General features: G+C 39.9%; 1 protein-coding gene and 1 long non-coding RNA gene across 2 annotated transcripts in view; both read left to right on the forward strand.

The window, feature by feature from the left end:
* Positions 1 to 21,803, forward strand: part of RAD50 (RAD50 double strand break repair protein) — a 109,380-nt gene that overhangs the window by 63,151 nt on the left and 24,426 nt on the right. Inside the window, exons 20-21 of the mRNA XM_022588759.3 lie at positions 668 to 795; positions 3,103 to 3,327. Of these exons, the coding sequence (XP_022444467.2) occupies positions 668 to 795; positions 3,103 to 3,327 (353 nt within the window). The remainder of the gene's footprint in view (positions 1 to 667; positions 796 to 3,102; positions 3,328 to 21,803) is intronic.
* LOC149749643 (uncharacterized) lies at positions 4,558 to 17,578 on the forward strand. Its single transcript, XR_016392769.1, has 2 exons — positions 4,558 to 16,339; positions 16,427 to 17,578. It is a non-coding gene; the product is annotated as an uncharacterized LOC149749643 (long non-coding RNA).

The raw sequence follows: 21,803 nt of genomic DNA on the forward strand, positions 1-21,803 counted from the left end.
TGTTTGTCTCTTGACAACATAGTCCATTTTAATCACCAGGAAAAGTACTGAAATAATTGTGTTGGTGCTGCTGCCGCTGCCAAATGATTTAGTGGTTGCTTTTTAAGGACAAAACTACTCAACAAGAACAGCTAAATTTAAATTTTTCAGTGCAATTCAGTGGCCACAAAAGTGTCATCAAGTATATAGACTTACTGTTTTTGTGAAACTTCTTACTGCCTTGTATGATTGTCAGCTTGAAGGTAAAAATCTTATCTGACATACTTAACAGTATATAATGGTCTTGGCACACGTTAGTAGACAAATACAACTAGGGAAAAAAAAGTTGGGGAGACTTTGGTAGTAGTCTTGCTCTCTTTTTATCTTTTAGATCACTAGGCTCCATTGTGAGGTTCTTATGCAAGATGATCCAATGGGGCATAGGTATAAAATATTAAAAATCCAGTTATATCATTTTATCTCATCATTTTAATGTCTGTTTTGTGTGTATATGGGCCATCCAGATTCCTCCAGGCCTGGAGATTCCTTTACACTGGCTTCTTCTCCCTCTGCTGAGATACACGTGATTCTAAGGCAGAATTAGCACTACCTGTCACCAGTTGCCTGCTATGAATCACATGTTGGTAACTTGATTATTTTTATTAACGAATTTAATATTTACATTTAGATACAAGAAAGGTGGCTACAGGATAACCTTACTTTAAGAAAAAGGAATGAAGAACTAAAAGAAGTTGAAGAAGAAAGAAAACAACATTTGAAGGAAATGGGTCAAATGCAGGTTTTACAAATGAAAAAGTGTGTTTTAAAAAATAATCTTTAGTTTAAATAAAGGTCTTTATTATTGAAATGTGAAAAATATTCAATACATGTTTTTGAAAAAAAATGTAAGCCTGTAGCCAAAGTGTCCTTTCAGACTTAAAGGAAGATGGGCACTTTTTTTACAAATGTATTTCATGGCTTTACAAGCTGAAGTAGTAATATAGAATTTATAGTCACACTATGACTATGCAGTGATGGCCAGTATTAAAAATACCAAGTTCCCAGACTTTTGCGAGCCTGCTTCACAAGATTATGGCATAAAGAATATATGTCCTCTGGACCCTGCCTGGGTCAGAGCTTAATGCTTAACTCTTAATGGAGTTATTGCCAAAGCAATTTGATATTGGTGACCCATTCTACATGGTCCCAGGTGTAATTATGCGCAAACCAGAGCATCATTTTTGCGATTAATAGAATTCTTCTTCCATCTGGTTTTATTGGTACTTACTGTAGTTGCTGCCTTCGTGCTACAGCAGAAAATATTTTATTCTTGCTTTCTCTGCCTCACAGTTGCCTTAGGAATTCTGTAAGAAGCTGGCTGATGCTAAGGCACTAGACTGGTGTAAAAGGTTGTGCTAGCCAAATAGATTTTTTGGAACCACCTCAGCTGGTTGGATATACTCATTCATTCAGCCATTCCTTGTAGATTTTTCATTTTTCTTGTGATTTCACAAAGAAATCTGAATCAAAGAATGCTTAAGTTATTCTAAAGGATATAATAAATTGAAATTTAATTTAGTTATTAAAACCTAACAAATAGTTACTCCTATGTTATTGTAAGTTCTCATGGTTTAGCTATTTTAAATAACTCTTTCATATATCAAGGAGATCAGACTTAACAACTAGAAGAGCTCTTCATCTTTCAGCCTGTTTGTTTTTTATGCATTAGGACACTGAGACCCAGAAAAAAAGATCATAGGAAATTAGAATGAAAGCCAGGAATGTGACCAGATATCCTAGCTTCCAAGCCTCAGCTCTTTAACACTGTAATGTTGGTGTTCTTGGTGCCAAGTTGAAAAAAAAAAAGTGAAGCTTATAGAACAAGCTTTTAAATGAAACAGTTTATTCCTTGCTACTAAAGATCAAAAACAGATATTTTTATAATTCCTTCTGTAATTAGTACATAACAGTGCTTTTTACATTCATTCAGACTACTAAGCATAACTTCTCTTTTTCAAACGTTTTTTCAACCAGGACACAACAGAAATGTCAACAAAACAGATAATCAGGCCAGTTCTATAAGGATGTTCATAATCTTGAGAGAAGTGCCTGGCAAATAAGAGGATGCCTAATAAGTAATTATTAAATAAATGAAGATTTTTAAAGCATACGTTAAAATCTGTATTATCTACCAAGTTATCAAAAAAGTTTAAGTATTTTACTTTTTTTTTTGGCGGTATGCGGGCCTCTCACTGCTGTGGCCTCTCCCGTTGCAGAGCACAGGCTCTGGACGCGCAGGCTTAGTGGCCATGGCTCACGGGCCCAGCCACTCCGCGGCATGTGGGATCCTCCCAGACCGGGGCACGAGCCCATGTCCCCTGCATCGGCAGGCGGACTCTCAACCACTGCGCCACCAGGGAAGCCCAAGTATTTTACTTTTTTGTCAGTATTGATGCTTTGTTTTTTGGAACTCCTCTCCATGTTTTTCTTTTCTTTTTTTTTTTAATTTTTATTGGAGTATAGTTGCTTTACAATGTTGTTAGTTTCTACTGTACAGCAAAGTGAATCAGCTATACGTATACATATATCCCCTCTCTTTATTGATGCTTTTTTATACTTATGCAAGAGAAATTTTGTTTTAATAGAGAAATACAAACTTTTAGTAATATTACTGCATAAATTGTTTGAGATAAAATTTTCTTTTGTCTGACATACTGTGAACGAACTGATGATACCTGTTGCTCAGTAACTTCTCAGAGTTGGTAACTGAGCATTCTTAGTTCACAATGAGAAGTTTGTGAATTTGTAATATTAATCACCAAGAGTACTTTTCTTAGGTTAGTGTGTAAACGTCAGGAACTTTTTCAGTGTTCACATGTTATGAGAGTACTTTATTGAGCACACAGAAATCAGCTGTTTAAAAACCTGGATGCTTCAGAGATTTGGAAAGAAGAAAGTTTTCCTTAGTACTGAAACCTTAAAGAAAAAGCAAGGAGAGACTTTTCATATGCTGATCGCTAAGGAGAATGATAAATGATATTTATCTATCTGAAGAAATCTGTCTTTTCCACTTTAGGCTGCTAAAATCTAAAAATGGTCCTCATTTGTCGTTTTCCCTCCTAGTGAACATCAGAAGTTGGAAGAAAAAATAGAAAATATAAAAAGAAATCTCGGTTCGGCAATAGGGCGACAGGAAGGTTATGAGGAAGAAATTATTCGTTTTAAGAAAGAACTTCGAGACCCTCAGTTTCGGGATGCTGAGGAAAAGTATAGGGAAATGATGATTGTTATGAGAACAACAGAGCTTGTGAACAAGGATCTGGACATTTATTATAAGACCCTTGACCAGTAAGTATTGGACTGGGGATTTGGTTCCCATTGCAATCAGTATCAACTAGCATAATTTAGTCTTACTTTCACCCTTTTTAACTTTTTTAATGTATTTCATACCTACCACAGAATGGAAAAATATATGTGTATATGTGTGTACACATACACACATGCTTACTTGAATTATGAAGTAAAGTTATAAAGCATATTAATGTTAAGGTGCACTCATGATCCCACCACCGCCATACACAATCCAAGAACTCTACCATTATCACTAACTGCCATCCACATAGATGCTCCTCCTTATCTCAACCATTTGTCATCCTCACTCTTTGTAACCACTGACACAGATTTTTGCTCTCTGTGTTTTTTTGTTGGTTTTTTTTTTTTGCGGTACGCGGACCTCTCACTGTTGTGGCCTCTCCCGTTGCGGAGCACAGGCTCCGGACGCGCAGGCTCAGCGGCCATGGCTTCCGGTCCCAGCTGCTCCACAGCATGTGGGATCTTCCTGGACCGGGGCATGAACCCGTGTTCCCTGCATCGGCAGGCAGACTCTCAACCACTGTGCCACTAGGGAAGCCCTGCTCTCTGCTTTTTAAAAATAATTTTATCATATGCATCATGTTTTGAGCTTTTTAAAAAAAATGATATCATACTCTGTGAATGCTTCTAGAATTTGCTTTTTTGCTTGTTTTACTTTATTTAGCTTTTTGCTTATAGCTGTGGTATATGCATTTTCACTGATGTACAGAATTCTTTTGTGGAAATATACCATAATATATCCATTTTTGGGTAGATGGATATTTGGGTTGTTTCCAGCTCTTTACTGACAGAACCCTTGTTTCTAGGAACATTCTTGTCATGTCTTCCAGAGCAAAGGTGTAAGAGATTCTCTAGAGTACATGTGGGAGTAAAATTGCTGGGTTGCAGGGTATGCTCAATTTTACAAAATAATGTTATATTGTTTTCTGAAGTGATTTTACTAATTTATACCACTAGTGGAATATAAGGGTTCTCGTTGATGCATTCTTTGACATTGATTTTGTCGATTCTTAATTTTTGCAAATCTAGTGGGTTTTATTTTTATTTTATTTTTTTAAACATCTTTATTGGAGGGCTTCCCTGGTGGCGCAGTGGTTGAGAGTCCGCCTGCCGATGCAGGGGACACGGGTTCGTGCCCCGGTCCGGGAAGATCCCACGTGCTGTGGAGCGGCTGGGCCCATGAGCCATGGCCGCTGAGCCTGCGCATCCGGAGCCTGTGCTCCGCAACGGGAGAGGCCACAACAGTGAGAGGCCCGCGTACCGCAAAAACAAACAAACAAAAATCTATTGGAGTATAATTGCTTTACAATGGTGTGTTAGTTTCTGCTTTATAACAAAGTGAACCAGGTATACATATACATATGTCCCCATATCTCTTCCCTCTTGCGTCTCCCTCCCTTGCACCCCCCTATCCCACCCCTCTAGGTGGTCACAAAGCACCGAGCTGATCTCCCTGTGCTATGCGGCTGCTTCCCACTAGCTATCAGTTTTACGTTTGGTAGTGTATATATGTCCATGCCACTCTCTCACTTTGTCCCAGCTTACCCTTCCCCTTCCCCGTATCCTCAAGTCCATTCTCTAGTAGGTCTGTGTCTTTACTCCCGTCTTGCCCCTAGGTTCTTCATGACCATTTTTTTCTTTTCTTTTTTTTTTAGATTCCATATATATGTGTTAGCATACGGTATTTGTTTTTCTCTTTCTGACTTCACTCTGTATGACAGACTCTGGGTCCATCCACCTCACTACAAATAACTCAATTTCGTTTCTTTTTATGGCTGAGTAATATTCCATTGTATATATGTGCCACATCTGCTTTATCCATTCATCTGTTGATGGACACTTAGGTTGCTTCCATGTCCTGGCTATTGTAAATAGAGCTGCAATGAACATTTTGGTACATGGCTCTTTTTGAATTATGGTTTTCTCAGGGTATATGCCCAGTAGTGGGATTGCTGGGTCGTATGGTAGTTCCATTTTTAGTTTTTTAAGGAACCTCCATACTGTTCTCTGTAGTGGCTGTATCAATTTACATTCCCACCAACAGTGCAAGAGGGTTCCTTTTTCTCCACACTCTCTCCAGCATTTATTGTTTGTAGATTTTTTGAGGATGGCCATTCTGACCGGTGTGAGATGATATCTCATGGTAGTTTTGATTCGCTTTTCTCTAATGATTTATGATGTTGACCATTTTTTCATGTGTTTGTTGGCAATCTGTATATCTTCTCTGGAGAAATGTCTATTTAGGTCTTCTGCCCACTTTTGGATTGGGTTGTTTGTTTTTTTGATATTGAGCTGCATGAGCTGCTTGTAAATTTTGGAGACTAATCCTTTGTCTGTTGCTTCATTTGCAGATATTTTCTCCTATTCTCAGGGCTGTCTTTTCTTCTTGTTTATGGTTTCTTTTGCTGTGCAAAACCTTTTAACTTTCATTACGTCCCATTTGTTTATTTTTGTTTTTATTTTTATTTCTCTAGGAGGTGGGTCAAGAAGGATCTTGCTGTGATTTATGTCATAGAGTGTTCTGCCTGTGTTTTCCTTTAAGAGTTTGATAGTATCTAGCCTTACATTTAGGTCTCTAATCCATTTTGAGTTTATTTTTGTGTATGGTGTTAGGGAGGGTTCTGGTTTCATTCTTTTACATGAAGCTGTCCAGTTTTCCCAGCACCACTTATTGAAGAGGCTGACTATACTCTGCTGTGTATTCTTGCCTCCTTTATCAACGATAAGGAGACCATATGTGCGTGCGTTTATCTCTGAGCTTTCTATCGTATTCCATTGATCTGTATTTGTTTCTGTGCCAGTAGCATACTGTCTTGATTACTGTAGCTTTGTAGTGTAGTCTGAAGTCAGGGAGCCTGATTCCTCCAGCTCTGTTTTTCTTTCTCAAGATTACTTTGGCTATTCGGGGTCTTTAGTGTTTCCATACAAATTGTGAAATTTTTTGTTCTACTTCTGTGAAAAATGCCAGTGGTAGTTTGCTGGGAATTGCATTGAATCTGTAGATTACTTTGGGTAGTATAGTCATTTTCACAGTGTTGATTCTTCCAATTCAAGAACATAGTATATCTCTCCATCTTTTTTTTTTTTTTTTTTTTTTTTGCGGTACGCAGGCCTCTCACTGTTGTGGCCTCTCCCGTTGCGGAGCACAGGCTCCGGACGCGCAGGCTCAGCAGCCATGGCTCACGGGCCCAACCGCTCCGCGACATGTGGGATCTTCCCGGACCGGGACACGAACCCGTGTCCCCTGCATCGGCAGGCGGACTCTTAACCACTGCGCCACCAGGGAAGCCCTCTCCATCTATTTTTATTATCTTTAATTTCTTTCATCAGTGTCTTATAATTTTCTGCATATAGCCCTTTTGTCTCCTTAGGTAGGTTTATTCCTAGATATTTTATTCTTTTTGTGCATTGGTAAATGGGAGTGTTTTCTTAATTTCACTTTCAGATTTTTCATCATTAGTGTATAGGAATGCAAGAGATTTCTGTGCATTAATTTTGTATCATGCTGCTTCACCAGATTCATTGATTAGCTCTAGTAGTTTTCTGGTAGCATCTTTAGGATTCTCTATGTATAGTACCATGTCATCTGCAAACAGTGACAGCTTTACTTCTTTTCCGATTTGGATTCCTTTTATTTCTTTTTCTTCTCTGATTGCTGTGGCTAAAACTTCCAAAACTATGTTGAATAATAGTGGTGAGAGTGGGCAACCTTGTCTTGTTCCTGATCTTAGTAGAAATGGTTTCAGTTTTTCACCATTGAGCACGATGTTGGCTGTGGGTTTGTCATATATGGCCTTTATTATGTTGAGGAAAGTTCCCTCTATGCCTATTTTCTGGAGGGTTTTTGTCATAAATGGGTGTTGAATTTTGTCGAAAGCTTTCTCTGCATCTATTGGGATGATCATATGGTTTTTCTCCTGCAGTTTGTTAATATGGTGTATCACATTGATTCATTTGTGTATATTGAAGAACCCTTGCATTCCTGGGATAAACCCCACTTGATCATGGTGTATGATCCTTTTAATGTGCTGCTGGATTCTGTTTGCTAGTATTTTATTGAGGATTTTTGCATCTATGTTCATCAGTGATATTGGCCTGTAGTTTTCTTTCTTTGTGACATCTTTGTCTGGTTTTGCTATCAGGGTGATGGTGGCCTTATAGAATGAGTTTGGGAATGTTACTCCCTCCGCTATATTTTGGAAGAGTTTGAGAAGGATAGGTGTTAGCTCTTCTCTAAATGTTTGATAGAATTTGTCTGTGAAGCCATCTGGTCCTGGGCTTTTGTTTGTTGGAGGATGTTTAATCACAGTTTCAATTCAGTGCTTGTGATTGGTCTGTTTATACTTTCTATTTCTTCCTGATTCAGTCTCGGAAGGTTGTGCATTTCTAAAAATTTGTCCATTTCCTCCAGGTTGTCCATTTTATTGGCATAGAGTTGCTTGTAGTAATTTCTCATCATCCTTTGTATTTCTGCAGTGTCAGTTGTTACTTCTCCTTTTTCATTTCTAATTCTGTTGATTTGAGTCTTCTTCCTTTTTTTCTTGATGAGTCTGGCTAATGGTTTATCAATTTTGTTTATCTTCTCAAAGAACCAGGTTTTAGGTTTATTGATCTCTGCTATTGTTTCCTTCATTTCTTTTTCATTTATTTCTGATCTGATCTTTATGATTGCTTTCCTTCTGCTAACTTTGGGGGTTTTTTGTTCTTCTTTCTCTGATTGCTTTTAGGTGTAAGGTTAGGTTGTTTATTTGAGATGTTTCTTGTTTCTTAAGGTAGGATTGTACGGCTATAAACTTCCCTCTTAGAACTGCTTTTGCTGCATCCCATAGGTTTTGGGTCGTCGTGTGTTCATTGTCATTTGTTTCTAGGTATTTTTTGATTTTCTCTTTGATTTCCTGAGTGATCTCTTGGTTATTAAGTAGTGTATTGTTTAGCCTCCATGTGTTTGTATTTTTTACAGATTTTTTCCTGTAACTTATATCTAGTCTCATAGCATTGTGGTCGGAAGATACTTGATACAATTTCAATTTTCTTAAATTTACCAAGGCTTGATTTGTGACCCAAGATATGATCTATCCTGGAGAATGTTCTATGAGCACTTGAGAAGAATGTGTATTCTGTTGTTTTTGGATGGAATGTCCTATTAATATCAATTAAGTCCATCTTGTTTAATGTATCATTTAAAGCTGTGTTTCCTTATTTATTTTCATTTTGGATGATCTGTCCATTGGTGAAAGTGGGGTGTTAACGTCCCCTACTATGATTGTCTTATTGTCAATTTGCCCTTTTATGGCTGTTAGTATTTGCCTTATGTATTCAGGTGGTCCTATGTTGGGTGCATAAATATTTACAATTGTTATATCTTCTTCTTGGATCGATCCCTTGATCATTATGTAGTGTCCTTCTTTGTCTCTTGTAATAGTCTTTGTTTTAAAGTCTATTTTGTCTGATATGAGAATTGCTACTCCAACTTTCTTTTGATTTCCGTTTGCATGGAATATCTTTTTCCATCCCCTCACTTTCAGTCTGTATATGTCCCTAGGTCCGAGGTGGGTCTCTTGTAGACAGCATATATACGGGTCTTGTTTTTGTATCCATTCAGCCAGTCTATGTCTTTTGGTTGGAGCCTTTAATCCATTTACATTTAAGGTAATTATCAATATGTATGTTCCTATTACCATTTTCTTACTTGTTTTGGGTTTGTTATTGTAGGTCTTTTCCTTCTCTTGTGTTTCCTGCCTAGAGAAGTTCCTTTAGCATTTGTTGTAAAGCTGGTTTGGTTGTGCTGGCTTCTCTTAGCTTTTACTTGTCTGTAAACGTTTTAATTTCTCCATCAAATCTGAATGAGATCCTTGCTGGGTAGAGTAATCTTGGTTGTAGGTTTTTCTCCTTTATCACTTTAAATATGTCCCGCCACTCCCTTCTGGCTTACAGAGTTTCTGCTGAAAGATCAGCTGTTAACCTTATGGGGATTCCCTTGTGTGTTACTTGTTGTTTTTCCCTTGCTGCTTTTAATATATTTTCTTTGTATTTAATTTTTGATAGTTTGATTAATATGTGTCTTGGTGTGTTTCTCCTTGGATTTATCCTGTACGGGACTCTGTGCTTCCTGGACTTGACTATTTGCTTTCCCATATTAGGAAAGTTTTCAACTATAATCCTTTCAAATATTTTCTCAGTCCCTTTCTTTCTCTCTTCTTCTTCTGGGACCCCTATAATTCGAATGTTGGTGCACATAATGTTTTCCTAGAGGTCTCTGAAACTGTCCTCAATTCTTTTCATTCTTTTTTCTTTATTCTGCTCTGCAGTAGTTATTTCCACTATTTTATCTTCCAGGTCACTTATCTGTTCTTCTGCCTCAGTTATTCTGCTATTGATTCCTTCTAGAGAATTTTAAATTTCATTTATTGTGTTGTTCATCATTGTTTGTTTGCTGTTTAGTTTTTCTAGGTCCTTCTTAAACGTTTCTTGTATTTTCTCCATTCTGTTACCAAGATTTTGGATCATCTTTACTATCATTACTCTGAATTCTTTTTCAGATAGACTGCCCATTTCCTATTCATTTGTTAGGTCTGGTGGGTTTTTGCCTTGCTCCTTCATCTGCTATGTGTTTCTCTGTCTTCTCATTTTGCTTAAGTTACAATGTTTGGGGTCTTCTTTTTGCAGGCTGCAGGTTCGTAGTTCCCGTTGTTTTTGGTGTCTGTCCCCAGTGGCTAAGGTTGTTTCAGTGGGTTGTGTAGGTTTCCTGGTGGAGGGGACTAGTGCCTGTGTTCTGGTGGATGAGGCTGGATCTTGTCTTTCTTGTGGGCAGGTCCACGTCTGGTGGTGTGTTTTGGGGTGTCTGTGGCCTTATGATGATTTTAGGCAGCCTCTCTGCTAATGGATGGGGTTGTGTTCCTGTCTTGCTAGTTGTTTGTCATAGGGTGTCCAGCACTGTAGCTTGCTGGTCATTGAGTGAAGCTGGGTGCTGGTGTTGAGATGGAGATCTCTTGGAGATTTTCGCCATTTGATATTACGTGGAGCTGGGAGATCTCTTGTGGATCAGTGTCCTGAACTTGGCTCTCCCACCTCAGAGGCACAGCCCTGATGCCTGGCTGAAGCACCAGGAGCCTGTCATCCACACGGGTCAGAATAAAAGGGAGAAAAAAAAAGAAAGAAAGAAGAGAGCAACCAAACCAAACAAATCCACCAATGATAACAAGTGCTAAAAACTATACTAAAAAAAAAAAAAAACGGACAGACAGAACCCTAGGACAAATGGTAAAAGCAGAGCTATACAGACAAGACCACACACAGAAGCAGACACATACACACTCACAAAAAGAGAAAAAGGGAAAAAATATATATATTGGTGCTCCCAAAGTCCACCCCCTCAATTTGGGATGATTCGTTGTTTATTCCGGTATTCCACAGATGCAGGGTACATCAAGTTGATTGTGGAGATTTAATCCGCTGCTCCTGAAGCTGCTGGGAGAAATTTCCGTTTCTCTTCTTTGTTCGCACAGCTCCTGGGATTCAGCTTTAGATTTGTACCCGCCTCTGTGTGTAGGTTGCCTGAGGGCGTCTGTTTTTTGCTCAGACAGGACGGGGTTAAAGGAGCAGCTGATTCGGGGTCTCTGGTTCACTCAGGCTCGGGGGAGGGAGGGGTATGGAATGCGGGGCGAGCCGGTGGCGGCAGAGGCCAGCATGACGTTACAACAATCTGAGGCGCTGTGTCTTCTCCCAGGGAAGTTGTCCCTGATCTCAGGACCTTGGCAGTGGCGGGCTGCACAGGCTCCCGGGAGGGGAGGTGTGGATAGTGACCTGTGCTCGCACACAGGCTTGTTGGTGGCTGCAGCAGCAGCCTTAGTGTCTCATGCCCATCTCTGGGGTCTGCGCTGATAGCCGTGGCTCGCGCCTGTCTCTGGAGCTCCTTTAAGCGGGGCTCTTAATCCCCTCTCCTCGTGCACCAGGAAACAAAGAGGCAAGAAAATGTCTCTTGCCTTTTCGGCAGCTCCAGACTTTTCCCCGGACTCCCTCCCGGCTAGCTGTGGCACACTAGCCCCCTTCAGGCTGTGTTCACACAGCCAACCCCAGTCCTCTCCCTGGAATCCGACCTCCAAAGCCTGAGCCTCAGCTCCCAGCCCCCGCTCGCCCCGGCGGGTGAGCAGACAAGCCTCTTCGGCTGGTGAGTGCTGGTTGGCCCCGTTCCTCTGTGAGGAAATCTCTCCACTTTGCCCTGCACACCCCTGTTGCTGCGCTCTCCTCCGTGGCTCCGAAGCCTCCCCCCTCTGCCACCCGCAGTCCCCACCTGCAAAGGGGCTTCCTAGTATGTGGAAACCTTTCCTCCTTCACAGCTCCCTCCCACTGGTGCAGGTCCCGTCCCTATTCTTTTGTCTGTTTTTTCTTTTTTCTTTTGCCCTACCCAGGTACGTGGCGAGTTTCTTGCCTTTTGGGAGGTCTGAGGTCTTCTGCCAGTGTTCAGTAGGTGTTCTGTAGGAATTGTTCCACATGTAGATGTATTTCTTATGTATTTGTGGGGAGGAAGGTGATCTCCACGTCTTACTCTTCCACCATCTTGAAGCTCCCCCAGTCTAATGGGTTTTAAATGGTAAATCATTGTGGTCTTCATTTGCAGTCCCAATTTCTAATGATGCTGAACATCTCTTTATGTTTGATCATGTTTCTTCTTTGAAATGTTTGTATTGTGTACCCATTTTTTTTTTAATTTAATTTTTGGCTATGTTGCTGCCCGCGGGCTTTCTCTAGTTGTGGAGAGCGGGGGCTACTCTTCGTTGCGGTGCGCGGGCTTCTCATTGTGGTCGTTTTTCTTATTTCAGAGCATGGACTCTAGGCACACGGGCTTCAGTACTTGCGGCACGCAGGCTCTAGGGTGTGCGGGCTTCAGTAGTTGTGGTGCACAAGCTCAGTAGTTGTGGCTTGCGGGCTCTAGAGTGCAGGCTCAGTAGTTGTGGTGCACGGGGTTAGTTGCTCCACACACAGCATGTGGAAGCCGGACCAGGGATCAAATCCGTGTTCCCTGCATTGGCAGGCAGATTCTTAACCACTGTGCCACCAGGGAAGTCCCTGTACCCATTTTTAATGTATTATTGGTAGTCTTACTGATTTGCATGTGTTCTTTTAGCTCTTCTGAATTTTAATTCTTTTTCAGTTATATGTGTTATAAGTATCTTCTCAAGTTTTTTGTTTTATCTTTTCACTTTCTTACAGTGTCTTTTAATAAACAGATTTGATTGTAAGATAGTTATATTTACTAGTCTTTTATGGATAGCTCTTTTGTGTCTTAAGAAATCCTTCCCTATTCCTATATTTTCTTCTAAAAGTTTTAAAGTTTTGATTTTCACATTCAAATACATTTAAGTATTTAATTCTAAATTGAATTTTATGTACAGTATGAGGTAGGAATCCAATTTCATTTTTTCCCTTATGGATACCAGTTGTCCTGGCTCTGTTTATTGAGAAATCTAATCCTTTTCTAATGATCTGCAGTGTCACTTCTGTCGTGTCAGAATTCCATGTGTGCATGGGTCGGTTCTGGGTTTTATATTCTGTTTCATTGGTCACTTTGTCTATCTCTGTGCCATTACCAAGACTGTTGTAATTGCTACAACTTTACAGTATATTCAGCATGTAGCAAAATTTTGTTTTTTATTCAGTCTGTCCATCTTTTGTCTTTTTTTTTTTTTTGGCGGTACATGGGCCTCTCACTGTTGTGGCCTCTCCCGTTGCAGAGCACAGGCTCCGGACGCACAGGCTCAGCGGCCATGGCTCACGGGCCCAGCCGCTCCGTGGCATGCGGGATCTTCCCGGACCAGGACACGAACCCACGTCCCCTGCATCGGCAGGTGGACTCTCAACCACTGAGCCACCAGGGAAGCCCCCATCTTTTGTCTTTTAACTAGTGAATTTAGTCCGTTCATTTCATTGAGATTGATTACTTAGTTATATTTATTTCTTTTTTTCCCTACTTTCCTGACTTCTATGGGATTGATTGATTTTTCTTTATTCCTCCTTTTTCCCTTCTTTGGGTTGTAAATGATATATTATACTTTACTTATTTGGGTGTTTACCTTTAATTTTTTAACATGCATATTCGACCTAAAAAAAATCAAATGTATTGATTCCCAAAGGGGTCCTGGAGCAACATTATCAGCATCACTTTGGAACTTGTTAGAAATGAAAATTCTCACTTTCTACTCCAGACCTGTTAGTTCAGAAATGTTAGGGACAAGGCTCAACAGGCTGTGTTTTAACAGGCCTTCCAGGTGACTATGATGCACATCAAAGTTTAAGAACCATGTCTCTAATATGACTTGCTTTATCTTCTTCTTGAATGTTAATTAATTTCTCCTATCTGCTGTGTTTCTATTGTCTGGTATTTTCATTTTACCTTGTTTTTATATGATCTCAAATTAGTAATAATTAATGTTATGGTTTCATAGTCAGTGCTTATTTGGATAAGCCCGCATATGTTTACCAATTTCTTATGAATCCCACTCCTTCCTTCTTTAGCTTCAGTTACTCTCTCTCTTTAATTTTATTTTTTTGAAGTACATCCTTTAATAATTTTTTTCAGTGAAGGATTGTTAGTAGTAAATTCTCTTCCAGTCTTTGAAAAGTCTTTGCTCTCAGTCTTGATAGTTTAGCTGAGCATAGGTTCTAGATTGAAAGGGTTTTTTTAATCTTTGAGTACTTTGAAAATATTCCATTTTTTCCTGACCTCCATGGTTGCTGTTGAGAAATCATTCTAATTATTCCTTTGGAGGTAATCTGCCTTTTTTCTCTGGTTCTTTTAAGATTTTTTCCCTTGTCTCCAGTATTCTGCATTTTTTTTAGAGTGTGTCTAGATGTAGGTTTAGTTTTAGTTCTATTCAGAAATTATGCCTATTGATTTGAGGGTCGATACCTTTCATTAATTTTGGAAAATTCTCATATATTATCTCTTCAAGTATTATCCTTGCCCCATTTCTTACTATTATCCTCTCCTTCATTTCTCATTAGACATAAATAAACCTTCTCATTCTCTTCCTTCCATATTGCTTAACCCCTCTTGAATATACTGGTAATACACTGGGTAACTTCCTCATAAATACCTTCCAGTGCACAGATTCTTTAGCTGCTGCTTATACTGCCTATTGAGTTGTCCTTTTCATTTCAAGGTATTATTCAATTCTATAAGTTCTATTTTTTTTTTTTTTTTTTTGCGGTACACGGGCCTCTCACTGTTGTGGCCTCTCTCATTGCGGAGCAACAGGCTCCGGACGTGCAGGCTCAGCAGCCATGGCTCACAGGCGCAGCCGCTTGGTGGCATGTGGGATCTTCCCGGACCAGGGCACGAACCCGTGTCCCCTGCATCGGCAGGCGGACTCTCAACCACTGCGCCACCAGGGAAGCCCTATAAGTTCTATTTTATTCATTTTCAGAAATTTTTCTTTTTTTCATAATGTATTTTTTCCTTAGTGTTTTGATTCCTTCTTGTATGTCTTTACTCATTTTAAGTATACATATTTCATATTCTTTCACATTGTCATTTTTTTAAAATTCTTTTTTTGGGGGGGTGTTGGGTCTTTGTTGCTGCATGAGGGCTTTCTCTAGTTGCAGTGAGCGGGGGTTACTCTTTGTTGTGGTGTGCGGGCTTCTCATGCCAGTGGCTTCTCTTGTTGCAGAGCACAGGCTCTAGGCATGTGGGCTTCAGTAGTTGCAGCATGCTAGCTCTAGAGTGCAGGCTCAGTAGTTGTGGTGCACAGGCTTAGCTGCTCTGCAGCATGTGGGATCTTCCCGGACCAGGGGTAGAACCCATTTCCCTTGCATTGGCAGGTGGATTCTTAACCACCAGGGAAGTCCCCACATTGTCATTTTTTTATTTCGCATTTTTAGGAGTCTCTTTCTACTATTTTGTGTGCTGATTCTAGCCCTAGTGAGGTATTTCTTGGGTTTCATGTAGTGTTTAATTGTAAGCTCATCTTGAGTAGTGCTTTTTTTTTTTCCTATGAAGCGCCCTTGTGACCTTTTTATGTGGATGTCCTTCCACACAGAGATTTGTTTTGTATCTGCTGGGCACTCTGGGATAACACTGGCCTAAGTCTAGTTTTTATGTTAATTTTTCAATTTGGGAGTTCCTGAACTACACTGGTGGTATAACAGAGGACCTTAAACCCATGTAAGGCATTTGCCCAGTACTTTGAACTCACAAATTATTAATTTTCCACTGTTTTATGAAGGTTGCTGTTCAAGAGTCTCAGCCTTTATGTTGGGAGTCACTTCTTTCTGCCTCAGTTGGGTCCTATGCCTCATCTTCTGTCCTGGGTTATAATACTGAAACTCTGGGTTATGAAAATAATAACTAAATTCATCTGCAGTATCATATCACACATTGACCGTTCTGGTTTTTAGTTCCATCTTTGTTTCCACCATGTAGGGATTTGCCTTTCTTTCTTGTAAACTCAGCTATAATGTAAAATAAATTGTTATAAACCTGTCTAGCATTTCTAGGTATTTGTAGCAGGAGAATTATCAGTCACCTTAGATTTTATCTGTTGTTGTTTTCTAAAAAGGAAAATATCCTCTTCAGTGCTAAGAGAAGTACACAGACAGGGTCTCTTCTCTTTTAAGGCTTCCTCTGGAAAGAGCATAGTGAACAGACCAGCCTCAGCAGTGGCATTCAGACCACAAGGCTCAGGAGGACAGGAAGACCCACTTTTCAGTATGAGGATTCTTTTAGTTAATGATGATAGCAAAGGTGGCCCCAGAATCACCTAGCTATATAACTCTGGCAATACAAATTTTGGAACGTACATAGTCTTTTAAGATAAGTGAAAATTGGAACTGAGCCAGTTATGTTATTTTCAAAAATAAATACTAATTAGATTTTTGTTGGATTAAGTTCAACTTCTACAATGACTTTCGGAGGGACACATCTTTTGTCGTCTTTCACTGTGAGTGAATAAGTTAACATTACAGTGCTCCTTGGGTCCAGAAAGGCTCATAGGTATGTATGTCTGTACCAAGTGGAAACTTTTTTTTTTTTTTTTTGTGGTACGCGGGCCTCTCACTGTTGTGGCCTCTCCCCTTGCAGAGCACAGGCTCCGGACGCACAGGCTCAGCGGCCATGGCTCACGGGCCCAGCTGCTCCGCGGCATGTGGGATCTTCCTGGACCGGGGCACGAACCCGTGTCCCCTGCATCGGCAGGCGGACTCTCAACCACTGTGCCACCAGGGAAGCCCAGAAACTTTTTTTTTTTAAACCTCTTCAAATATTGAAATCTCTCCTAGATTTTTAGATCCAGCGGTTTAAATTGTTGAAATTTAATGTTTTGAAATAAGAGCATAAGCAAGACATTACTAAAGAATCCTCGATTCCTGGACTTCCCTGGTGGTCCAGTGGTTAAGACTTGGCGCTTCCACTGCAGGCGGCTTGGGTTCGATCGCTGGTTGGGGAATGAAGATCCCATATGCTGTGCCACGGCCAAAAAAAATTCCTTGCCTGGTAGACTATTCATACATAACATTTGTCTTTTTTTAAAAAAAAATTCCATAATTCCTTTTAGTCTTTCCAGCTATAGGTATATATGCCTTTAGAAGGCTTTTTACTTCTTGAGTTCTTTACCAACTGATGCTATGTGTGCGGTAAACTTACCAAACATTTGTTGAGCACTAAGCAATAGGAAACCCAGTCCTTACTGGCAAGTTTATTTGAAGAGACAAAAATCAAAACCGATTTTTATCAGTAAAAATCTACTGTACAGAATAGGATGACTTAAGTTGTTTTTGATGAAAAAATTGGACTGAGTTTTAAACAGCAAGAAATGTTTGTGTAAAAGTTGATAAATTTCATCATCTTGAATCTTGAAAAATCCATAATCCGTGGTTAAAAGTATTGTCTCTAGAGACTACCTGAATCTGAATCTGACTGTTGACCTTTAGCAAATTATTTAAATACCCTGAGCTTCAGTTTCCTTATCTATGAAATGGAAACCTTTTATTTATTTATTTATTTATTTATTTATTGCAGTACGTGGGCCTCTCACTGTTGTGGCCTCTACCGTTGCGGAGCACAGGCTCCGGACGCACAGGCTCAGTGGCCATGGCTCACGGGCCCAGCCGCTCCGCGGCATGTGGGATCTTCCTGGACCCGGGAACGAACCCGCGTCCCCTGCATCGGCAGGCAGACTCTCAACCACTGCGCCACCAGGGTAGCCCCCCCCTTTTTTTTTTAAGTCCATTATAGCATTCAGTATAGAGTCAGAATTAAAAGGGAAATTTACAGGCCATTTAGTCCAGCTTTCTTTGTCATGTTACATTCTTTATTTTTTATTTATTCATTTGGTTGCGCTGGGTCTTAGTTGCAGCAGGCAGGCTCCTTAGTTGTGGCATGCAGACCCTTAGTTACGGCATGCATGTGGGATCTAGTTCCCTGACCAGGGATCGAACCCAGGGTCCCTGCTTTGGGAGTGCAGAGTTTTAACCACTGTGCCACCAGGGAAGTCCCAGTGTTACATTCTTTAATGTATATTGTTAAATTCTCTATTTCTTAAGAGCACTAAGGAACTTGACCAAGAAAACGTAGGTTTCTGTTGTTTCTATTTAAACATGCTTTAAGACTAAATTTCTCAATGGCGGGGTCTCTGCAGAGGAGATACTAATATTAATTCATTACTTAATATGTGTTAGCCATAATCTAATTGAATTCGGGCATCTACCTGTAAAGGGCAAGTATTCATCAGAGAGATTAAGAAGACTGTCCAAGATTACCCAGCTAAATGGTTGAGATAAATTAGATCTCAGAACTAAGGCCTTTATATTCCCACTCTGCTGTGCTGCTACCATGGTCCCCCCAACCCTTTTTTAACCTTTAAAAGACTAATACCAATATTTATATAGAAAGTTTTCCTAACTGTTAATTAACTCATACTTCCTGGTTTAGAGCCACAATAGTCAACTTATTTTTATATATTTTATACCTCCTTAGCAAAGTGTGTATGTGCATAATATATATTGTCATATGTATTAGGATTTTGTTCAATTAAGATTTGAGTGCTTACATGTTTTCTACTGTTCTAGATACTGTATACTAAGTATACAGGGATGAAGAAACAGAAAGTTAAGAAATAAATCCATAAACAGTGAAAATTAACTATGGTGATGGGAATAACTGAGGGGCTACTTTAGGCCTTTTCTAAGGCAGAATCTTTCTGAGAATGTGACATTTAAGCTAGGACCTGATTGATGAGAGGAAGCAAGATATGCACAAAGCTGAGATGCAAGCATTCCAGATGGAGAGAGTAGCTGATGCAGAGGCCCTGAGACCAGTACAAACATGAGGTGTTCAAGGAATAGGAAGAAGGCAAGCGTGGCTGGAGTATAGTGAGCAGGGGAATAAGGTCAGAGGAAGATGGTTCCCAGAGTATGCCATGCCTTGCAGCCTTGGTTAACAGTTTGATTTTATTCTAAGTGTGATAGGAAGTCACTGGATGGTTTGAAGCAGGGAGGTAACGTAATCTGATTCATAGTTTGAAGAAATCACACTTGTTGCCGTGTGGAGAATGCATTATAGGGGCACCCAGGAGAGAGTGGTGGACTGGTGTAGGATGGTAGCAGTGGAAATGGCGAAAAGTAGATGGACTCCATTTTTGTTTTGCAGATAGAGTTGACAGGCCTTGCTTCTGAATTGAATGTAGGGGAGGAAAAGCAAAAGAAAGAAGAATTGATCCTACATGTGTTTTCTTGACCAGTAGGATGTTGGGAAAGCAAATTCCCATTCCCTAAAATGGGCAAGGTTGGGGAGGGGAAAATCTAGGGTTCTCTTTTGGACACTAAGTTTGAGGTGCCTGTAGACTTCTAAGTAGAGATGTCAAGCAGGCAGTTGGATGTATAATCTGGAGTCTAGAGTTCAGGGGAAATGTATAAATTTAGGAATTATCATCATATCTGTAGTATTTAAAGCCATGGAATGAGATTACATAGGGAATAACTGTGGATAGAGATGGGAAGGGTCCCAAAACTCACGATGTTTACAAATGCAGTGAAAAAGTAGCTGATGAAGTAGAAGAAAAATTTTAAAGGCGTGGTAGCTTGAAAACTAAGTACAGAAAGTATTTCAGGAGTCTAATGCTATTGAGAGGTCAAATGAGATGAAGGACTAAGAAGTGACCCTTGAAATTGATAAAATGGAGGGTGTTCATCACTTTGGGGAGCAATCTCAGTGGCATGGTTGGAACTGAAGCCTTAGAGTTGGATGAGGAGAGAATGGGTGGTAAGAAATGGAGACAGTGAGTATAGATAATTCTTTAAAAAATTCTGCTGTGAAGAGGAGCAGAAAAATGGAGTGCTAACTAGAGGGGACAAGAGGGGCCAAGTTAGGTATTATGTAGGTTGGTTTTGTCTTAAATTTTATGTGCACATATTCTGCTACAAGGTAGCTCTTCCTCTTAGTACACTGACCTGCAGACCTGGGGTTTCATGTGTTAACTAAATAGAAAACTATACCTAGGAGCCCTCCTACTATCCCCCTACAGACCCTGAGAGCCATTGACAGCAGGAACAAGAGGAATTCCCTCAATAAGGCCCTGTTCATTCAAAAACCCCTATTCTGTCTTCTCTTGGCAGACTCTAGGAAGACAGAAATATCATACCCTGTCCCTCCTGCAAAGTGGTAACTGTTCAATAGGGGAGACCATGGTAGGTGCTGCATAGTCTATGCTTGACCTGGGCCATGAATAATGAAGGAAGGGCATTTCAGTAGAGAAAAGTGCCTCAATCATAGAGGCATCACACTGAGCGGAGTGAGGGCATGTGAGGGAGCTTGATGGGGCCAGCCAGGAGCTTGTGGGGGTGGGGAGGTACAGTGGTGCTTTCCAGCAATTTAGGCTTGCCTAAGGAACAAAGTCAGGCTGTTTACTGAGTTCTGTTATCTGGTTATTAGATGCGTTCTTCTAAATGAGAAGAAAAGAAGTGGTACCGATTTCTCCAAAATTGTTTGTGGGCTTATGCTTGCAAATCTTCTTAAGGTTTATACTGTGAGCCTTAAATTTGCCTTCTCACCTAGAAGAAAGTAAGGTCCAAAATTTCCCATATTGTTTCACCTCTTAGAAGAAGCATGTAGTCATTGTAATTGTTGCATTCATCTGTCTATTTAAGGTAACACAGGAAATTAGCAGTGCATTTTCAAGAAAAGCTGATTACCATCTGTTATTAGTAATCATCTAAAACAATCACTGATTGTAAGCATTGCCAATGGTCAGAGACACACTAGATAAGAAGGAGGAAAACATCCATTATTTAGAATTTATTATCCCTTATCCACCCCCTTAAAAGAAGACATCAATTAAAATTAAGTGATTTTGGAATATATCAAAGTACACTGTTCTGCCCTATCCCCAAAGTGTTCCACTGTCATTTTCCCCTAAATGTGGAATGTTTCACATTAAGTCATATGTCTTCTGAGACTCAGTGGAAACATGTAAGTTTTGCGTCCAAGGCAGCCAACTCTCTTTGAGTCTTTTCAGAGCCTGGCTTCTACACTCAAGCAGAGCTTGCGGGTGAGGCCTTTAACCAGGACTCACCTCATGGCCACCATTCTAATTCTTGTCTTGGATACAGTACCGTTTCACATCAGCAGCCCCTGTAGCATCAAATAAGTAGATTACAAAACCAAATGATAGCTGGTGGCATTTCGCACTCGCAGGTTTTCTTAACCAAATATTTATCAAGCACTGTGTTAATAGTGGGTGACCCATTGCCTGAATTTTAAAAGCTGATATTTGGGAGTTTGGCTAAAGGAAATACAGCAATTCAACAGTTTTAAGTGTTTCAGGAAATTCGTTTTAATAGTCTTAAAGGTTTTATCCAGAAAAAGAGGACATTTTTCTTTTAAATGTGCAACGTAAGTTTGGCAAGTTAGGGATTTTAAATTGTGCTAAGTAATAAAAACCACTATTAGTTTGGAACGTGATACTCAGTAGAATGTGATACTCATCATATCACTTCCTTTATACTAGAGGGCTTCCGCTGACCTAAATGTAGGGAGATAGGAAATTCTCACGGTGGTAACTACAGTAGGGAAGAGTATTCAATCAAAATTGATCTTAGCCAATTTTTTGGCAACCTGTATATCTCATAGTTTGGTACAATTTTATATACAAAGATGAGGATAATACTGTTGGCAAATGTCTTTTGTAAGTATAATCTTCTCTACTGCTTTTGTCCAACTTGGATAATCTTCATGAACTTATTTGTTTTTACCCTACTTATGAATTTTTTTTATTAGGAAGGCACACATATATTTGGCCCTTCTAATTATTATTTTATTTACTGAAATAGCTTGAGACATGAGGAAATCCAGTTCAAATTTTGCAAAATGGTAACTAACCTTCCTCAGTAGTTTGAGTCCTGGAGATGGCTAAAATACGAAAGATGTAAGAGCTGGAAGGGTCTTTTCCTGGCAGGTGAGATTT

Source organism: Delphinapterus leucas, chromosome 3 (assembly GCF_059928025.1).
Source record: "Delphinapterus leucas isolate spDelLeu-1000000601 "Yukka" chromosome 3, BTC_Dleu_Yukka2, whole genome shotgun sequence".
Classification (NCBI taxonomy): Eukaryota; Metazoa; Chordata; class Mammalia; order Artiodactyla; family Monodontidae; genus Delphinapterus; species Delphinapterus leucas.